The sequence below is a fragment of the Lathyrus oleraceus genome, chromosome 4 (assembly GCF_024323335.1).
Source record: "Lathyrus oleraceus cultivar Zhongwan6 chromosome 4, CAAS_Psat_ZW6_1.0, whole genome shotgun sequence".
NCBI classification, from domain to species: domain Eukaryota; kingdom Viridiplantae; phylum Streptophyta; class Magnoliopsida; order Fabales; family Fabaceae; genus Lathyrus; species Lathyrus oleraceus.
Genome location: NC_066582.1, coordinates 223,392,637 through 223,400,718, shown reverse-complemented (window position 1 = coordinate 223,400,718; position 8,082 = coordinate 223,392,637). Strand labels below are relative to the sequence as shown.

General features: G+C 36.1%; 1 protein-coding gene across 1 annotated transcript; it reads left to right on the top strand.

Annotated features, from left to right (window-relative positions):
* Positions 1–404: 404 nt before the first annotated feature.
* On the top strand, positions 405–1,338 carry LOC127135368 (gibberellin-regulated protein 11). The gene is made up of 3 exons (XM_051062101.1): positions 405–773; positions 868–916; positions 1,004–1,338. Exons 1-3 carry the CDS (start codon positions 696–698, stop codon positions 1,183–1,185), a joined length of 309 nt encoding a protein of 102 aa, XP_050918058.1. The 5' UTR covers positions 405–695; the 3' UTR covers positions 1,186–1,338.
* Positions 1,339–8,082: the final 6,744 nt, after the last annotated feature.

The window sequence follows — 8,082 nt, the reverse complement described above, 5'->3', positions numbered from 1 at the left end:
TTTGAAAGAATTTATAAAATATCATCTCTCGATTTTATAAAAATGAATTATGGCAAACTCTAATATCTATTAAGCAGAATTGCACTTTATAGAAATGATGTCTCATTCAACTGCATGGTGTCCCACATGTTTCATTAACCTTATCCCTTCTCAATAGTTTTCATTAGCTCCAAGTTGCATAAAATTCAGTCTTGTTGGTGAGTAACACTATTAGCCTAGAAAATAAACTTGTAATTTTTTTGATTGAGTGTGTTATATTTACCTGACTTGCTAAAAGCTGAGGGGGTCTGCCTTTCTAGTAATGGCCTGTTTTGTCCATTTCTACTTGCATACAATTTACTAAACCTTTTAGGTGTAAGTATTAACCAATATATTTAAAACCTTTTTAACCTATGAAATTTTATATAAAACTTATTTAACTTCCATTGTTTTTGGGTCTTAACTTAATTATCATTTTTCAAGAGCATCTAGCACATCACCACACTTTGTGTGCTGGATTAGTCTGTCAAAAGCAACTTCTCGGTGCCATCATCATCATCATTATTTGGAATCTAATTCACTTCATATTATTATCATAATCATACAATGTATTCATCCATGAACACATTTCACTATCTCTCTATAAATTCTTCTTCTTCTTCTCATTTCACTTCATATATAGAATCTCCACATACTCTTAATTATTTAACTTCCCTATGGCGTTCTCTAGAACCTTCACTGCCTATACACTTCTCTTCTCACTTATCCTTTTTAACATGGTTGGAGCTCACCAGGTAGTGGTTCTGACTTTTCAGATTTTCTTTCAAATTTTTGTATGCACATATTAAACATTTACCTAACTCACATGCACGCTTTTTTACCATACAGACAAGCATCTATGGAGCTACATCACAATCCCCTCTTCCCCAAACAATAGGTAACACTAATTTTTCAAACATTTATAGTCATTATATGGGACTAATCATTTAAGAACATTTATGATAATGTAGTGGAATGTATATAGATTGCAAGGTGGCATGTGAAGGAAGGTGCAAAGTATCATCAAGGCCAAACCTATGCAATAGAGCTTGTGGTAGCTGTTGTGCGGTGTGCAAGTGTGTCCCTCCTGGCACTGCGGGAAACTTTGACTCATGTGCTTGTTATGGCAAACTCACCACTCGTAACCAAATTCGCAAGTGTCCTTGATTTAACAATTATATCGCGAGAAAGAGAAATGACAATGTAACACTTTCTTTCATATTTTTTCTTTTTAATGATTTCATTACTTAATTAAAGAGATAATAGAATATGTATTATGTTTACATTGTCAATTAATAAAACAACGTATATTTTATTAAATTATATTTTTATTTTTAAAATATTAATATAAGTAATAATTATAAAACTTATAACGAATTATATATGTAATATTCTTTTATAATGTTTTTGTCTTTTATCTTTATATTATCTTTATATTATCTTTAAACTTTTAATTAAATTTATGTGGGTTATTTATTAAAAATCCGAGACGGCAACATAAGTTTTATTATGCTTCACACATGGAAGCCATTGAAGAATGGTAAGAGAGCTTAAAGTGAAGAGGAAAAAGATAAAAAGCAGAACAAGACTCTCTTATTCATTGAATGAAGATTACATCAATTATATAATAGGAAGAAAATGTAACTAACTGCATAACAGAAAGTGTAACAAACTCAAACTATTTTAACTATTTCTATTTGTGTCATCTATTAGCCCCCCACAAGTTGAACTTTGGTAGATGTTGGTCAAGTTCAACTTGGCTTTGAGGAAGTGAAATGGTTTGGGTAGGAGAGGTTTAGTGAAGAAATCAGCAAGTTGGTTGTTGGAGGACACGGGAAGGAGTTTCATTATGCCTGCTGAAAATTTCTCGCGTACAATGTGTCGCATTACGCGAAAAATCGGCGGGAAAACAAAACAACAGAGCCGCCACCGTGCGTTATTTATCCCAAAAGAGGGAAAGGAAACGCTCGAAGTAAACCTGGGAAAGACATGGTCTCGCGACCAAAGAGAATGGGATCGGGAGTCGGTTATGCGAAGGGAAGGTATTAGCACCCCTACGCATCCGTCGTAGTCGACGGGATCCACGCACAAAAGGAAGGAAAAAGGTTGCTAAACACTGCTCACAAACATCAAACACCGGCTGAAGGAGACACAGGAAAGACAAAAGAAACTAACTCGGCAGGATATCGCATCCTGGGCCTACGTAGTCTATCAGGAAGAGACATCAGAGTCGACGTAGTTCGGGACGGGGAAAACGTGCTCGCTAGGATGTCGCATCCTATGCATACGTATCTTCTTGGACTAAAGAAGAATCAGAGCACTCGTAGCTCGGCTAACGCACGCCAAACAAAACCACACAGGAAACCGACTGCCAATTGTTGGACTTACGTCAAACTCCACACAAACAGGCAAACATGGAAACCGAATGTCAATCGCTGGACTTACATCAGACTCCGAACCAAACACACACACAGTGGAAACCAAATGCCAATCGCTGGACTTACATCGGACTCCAAGCACACAACAAGAGGATACGGAATGCCAATCGCTGGGCTTACATCCATCTCCTAACACACACAAAGACAAAACAAAAAGGGCGCCCGGAGAGATCAGCTTATCTCCTGCCTACGTACCTCATCTGGTATGAGGATCAGGGCGACGTAGTTCCCCTACGCAGGGAAAGAACTGCTGTCCTAACCAGAGACAAAGGGAGACACAAACTACTAGGGAGACTACGACTCGAGCCTAAAAGTTGTCATGCATACGATCCCTATGTTAAGGTTTCTATCCTAACTTGCACAGGAAGCAAGCTAGCCTAAACAGCACAATCAATCACAAGCACAAAAGCAAGCACACACACTATATACAAACAAGTGGCTCACACAAGGCTAGGCTTTAGTCAAGGGGTCATGTCAACCTCGACAAACAAGCCAACTAGAATGGGGTGATGTTAGCTCTTAACCCTAACATTGAGAGTTAGGGTGAAGCAGATGAAATGGGAAGTGAGGCTAAGACCTCACAGCTCTTATCCCTGGCTTGGGAGAGCTTCAGAAAAATGAAAGTGTGGGTTCAGAAAGTTGGAACCCTTCTACACTTATGACTGACTCAACATGGATCTTGGGTTAATATCCACAATGCATCAACACTAGTTGTGTGAGCAAAGGGATGACTCACTGATTAGCAGGAGAGGGACTACACATCTCTTGTATCTGCCAATGCCTCTTCACTTAGGAGGTCTTTGATATGTACAGGGGACAAAGATAAACAAACACAAGCATTGCCTCTTAAGGAGGACTTCAGACAGGTGCCTGCCCAAGTAACAGGACAGGTCTTCCAGACTACATGGAGTCAGAGAAATTATACCTCAATGCTAAAGCTATCAAGCAAAGCAAAAGCAAGTTCACAATGAACTATAGCAACTAAGGTACCTGAAAACAATCTAACTCAGTCAGTACACAACTCAACAAAAGTCAAACAGACAGACTAGTGGTCAACAGTCAACAGTACACAATTAAATAGACAAGCATCAATGCACCAAGGCAAAGCACAAGCTCAACTCAAATGAGCTAATCCACCTACAAGACAAATCAATGTTAATCAACATCAACCAAATATCAATCCAAATGAGCAAATGAATCAATCTCCTCAAGGCCATATGCTTCTTGTCCTGAAAACAAAACTCAAACATAAGCACAAACCACTAGGACAAGGCCTAGGGTCAAAGAGGGAGAAATAATTCAAAACAGAACATGAAAATTGACAAGAATCAAGTTCAATCAAATAAGAACAACATACAAGTGGTCTCATGTCATTATCATCAACCAATTTCATTTCACAAAGCAATCATGGCAAGGCATGCAAGTTCAAAGCTCATAGAAGCAAACAGAATGAACCAATCCACATCAACTCAAACATAATTCAATAAATCCCAAGAAAAATCATGGCTAAACAGCACACATCACATGATCAACATACCAAAAATCAAGGCATTTGGATAAGTGGAAGCATGGCAAATAAATTCCATAAGGCAAGGAAAGCATAAACAAGCCCAATTAGGGCACAAATAGATGCATCAACTTAGCACAAGCCCAAAACAGAATCCAAACATGATAAATGTCTCAAACCAAAGCCATAGCAAACTTCAAAGTGTCTAGAATCAATGTGCAAAACTTCAAGTTCATATGATAAACATCAAGCATTTCACAAATCATCTAAATTCATGACTCTTCAAAAGTCCAAACATGACCAATCAGCAAGTAAAATCTCAAACAAATCGGGAATCCATTCAAAATTTCCATAAAAATTCATAATCAATCCTAACATCCATAAGTAGCATCATGAAAAAATTCACATCATTTGGAGTTCATTTAGCATGGTAAAGAAAATCCACAAGTTGAGCAAGCAATGGTGTGACACAAATTATCACACCTTCAATAACCAGATCATAACTTAACAACCAGAAATGGGAAAAATGCAAACTCTATACCAAATGACCATTAGGATGTCTATTTTAAGCACACAAAATTTCACAATCATTGGAGCAACACTCATCATTTCATGAAGCAAATGGCAAGGTAGGTGCAAGATAACATACATGTGAACAATCCGTAAGCCAAAATAAATTCCAACCGTGCACAATTTGTGAAAAAATCATCAAAAAATAGTAGACATGATAAGGAGCAAAGTGCAAAAAACCTCACATCAATTGGACAATTATTCAATGAGTTATGAATTTTTGAATGAATGGAAAAAATAAAAATCACATGGAAAGCATAGCATGAATATGAATGGAATAAGGAACTAAAATGCCAAGGCCTGGTTTGAAATGTCCCTCAGCTGGAATCGAAGTATGTGCGGATTTGAACCTGGCGTGTTTCCTAGTGAAACGCACCGTTTCACTAAGTCTACTTGGCAGCGCAAATAAACAACATCCAATCAAAATGTCAGGTAGTCTCCAGCGTGGACCAATGCATGGCTTTAAACAAGAAATTTCATGCAAAACGTGCGCTCATGGATTAAACAAGGTCTGGGAAACGAAAACCTAAGAAGTTCATCATGTTCATACTATTTTTCCAAGTCAAGAACAAACATGCACCAAAATTCAAATCCAGCATATCATTACACTCGTCTTTCAACATACAACATCAATCTAAGCTCAATTTATCCTAATTCTCATTAACATGCACGGATCGAGCAAGAGAAGATTCACATGTCAATCTTAGATTCAACCTAACTCACTCATTTCTTGATGAAATTTAACGATTCAAAGCTCAGTGCACTCAGTGTTCCAAGATCTACAACATGCATATCATGATTTCAAGAATTATGGAATTCGAAATCTGACCTTCAAGATAATGCAGAACTGGATTCGGTGGATTCAAGCTTTGCCAAGTCCAAACAGATGCTTCTTAGCTCTTAGATGAATGAATGGATGAAGATTTAGAGGTTAAGCATGCACGATTTGGCTTGAATCTTCAACTGCCATTGGTGAACATATGCTTCAACAGTCCCAAACCAGCTCGAAATTCTCTTGATCCTGCTTCAATCCAGCTCAAAAATGCTTGTGGGTCATAGATTAACCAAGAACACAGCAAGGTTGGTGAAGAAAATCGAAGAAAAGTTGAGAGAAAAAAAATGGGAAGCTTGGTGAATTTGATCTAGATCTGAGCAAAATGAAATGTTAATCAAGTTTCTGTTATGATTAGGCTATATATATGTGCTGTTAATGATTCTTGCTAATCATGATTAAGCAATGCAATTGGAATTAGCTAAAACCAAGTGTAAGTGCAAATGTGCAATTCACCCCTCATGCATGCAAATGGATGTAACAGTGCTCGAATCTTGTGTTAATTCACTTGGAAATGCTGTTTAAGAGCCAAGGCCAATGCTAGCAAGTGAAAACTATGCATAGTTTTTGAATTGTAATTTTCCCTCCAAATTTCAAATGAAAAGTCCAATTTTTCAAGTGAAATGCTGTTTTTTTTTGATGATGTCATAGTTTCCGCAATAAATCACTCAACCTAATAACAAAACAGAACCAAAAAAACACATAATCAATACTACAGCCATGGAATTAAAAACCAAAGAAACACATAAATCACTCAACCTAAACCCTAAATTTCAAAGGAATCTTGTACATGCTTCTGGTTCCACTGTAAATGGCATCCTAAAAGGCGTTAACCCTAAATTTCCAATGTTCCTGTTAATATGGTGGAAGTGAAACCATCTAACCTTGAGACGAAGAAGATGAAGACGAACATGATGACACGTAGAAGATGAAGACGGAAGGACGCGGTGACGGTGACGGAGACGGTGACGGAGACGCGGTGACGGAGAGCGCAACTACATTTTTTGAGAGAACAACTTTAACTATTCAACGTACACTACAGTGATGGATGTGTGTTTGATTTACCCTAAAACCTAAAGTGCAAATGCTCAATTTATCCAAATTAAATTAATGAATTAAAAAAAACAATCTTATTGTACGTTAGATACGGTGCAGGTGTATAAACAAATGTAACGATATTATTTTTGTTATTATTACCATGCATACGAGTCACGTCACATGGGTACCAAACACTCTTCTGTTTGGCTTGTCTAGAGTACTAACAAACCGTCCTATTCTCGCAATTATGGTACCAACCACCATACTACAATTCTTCTGGAAACCAACCCAGACTAGCTGTCTACATAAATACATAAATAAATAAGTGGTGTTTGGGTCCACCTTTTAGAGAGAAATAAGTGATTCTAAATATTACACCAGGCTATTTTTTATAAAGTCTGAATTCATCTTTTGTAACATGTTCTTTAATCAATTATCTCACTTACTCTAATATATGAACTAAGTTGGAGGATATACTTACATACGTGGATTGATTTCCATGAAACACATAACACTGTAATTATTAAGTTATTTAATTGGGTTTGGCATATCTTTTATCGTAACAAAACAATAAATGAAAGGAAACAAACAAAAGCGATTTCTGGAGGTCATCGTTGTATCATTGAGTGCGATTGAAGTACATAATGCTATGTTAGCTGCGTGGGCTATGTATGTCCGTCACTTTTTTTTGGGTCTGAAAGTTGTACTATTTACTAATAATAGCAGGTCATATATTTTTGTTTTTATTAAATTAATATTATTTTATTACTTTTTCTTAAAAGAAACTTATATTTTTAAAATCCAGCATTTGTCATTATTATATCCACCTACGTGCTTCTGCGCAGTTGTTATTGTAAACATCAACACAACATAATTAAACCTATTTAACAAAATCTATACATTAGTTTTTGTAAAAGTGTTAAAAAAATATTTATCTAAAATCAAAGAACTCCAATATTTTCCAAAATCTAAAACAATTATTTCTTTTCTTAAAAATTATAGATTTAAAAAGAAAAAAAAAAGAGGAAAGCAGGCCAGCAACATTACATAATACACATCTCAATTTCCTTTGTATTCAAAGCATTGGGATTAGATTTTTTTTACATATAATCAATACTAACCTTAATTAACCATAATTATTAGAAATAAATAAATGGAACTATAGATGCTCTATAGTCGTAGAGGTAGACACCATTGATCGAATTGCATTAACAAAGATCAATTATGTTCGTTGTATTTTACTTTCGTTTCTCTTTATTCTTGTATATTAGTTGTTGTTCTAACGATTGATATTTGATAAAGATTAACCTTGATGCGAAATTTGAAGTAACCAAGTTCCACGTGACATGTAATTTCGTGTTATTGTAAAGAATGGTTAAGGATTTGTTGGCTCAGCAAAGTTTACAGAAGGTTCAGTGTGAGGCGAAACCAAATGACATTGAGGATACCAATTGGACAGAGATGAAGGAGAAAGCTGCAAGATTGATTCACCTATGTGTTTCAAACAAGGGGATGTATCATATCCTGGACCTGATGACGTTGAAGGAGGTTTGAGACGAATTGGAGAATCGATATATGTCAAATACGTTGATGAACAAATTGTTCACAAAGCAACGACTATACAGTCTGAAGATGCATGAAGGATCTGATTTGCAATAATATGTCAATGTCTTCAACAA

Bases quoted from the DNA above. Each gene is read 5' to 3' on its own strand.
- LOC127135368 (XM_051062101.1), top strand. From the start codon at position 696: ATGGCGTTCTCTAGAACCTTCACTGCCTATACACTTCTCTTCTCACTT. The intron at 774-867 runs GTAGTGGTTCTG...TTTACCATACAG, and splicing joins ACATGGTTGGAGCTCACCAG to ACAAGCATCTATGGAGCTAC. The intron at 917-1,003 runs GTAACACTAATT...GAATGTATATAG, and splicing joins CCCTCTTCCCCAAACAATAG to ATTGCAAGGTGGCATGTGAA.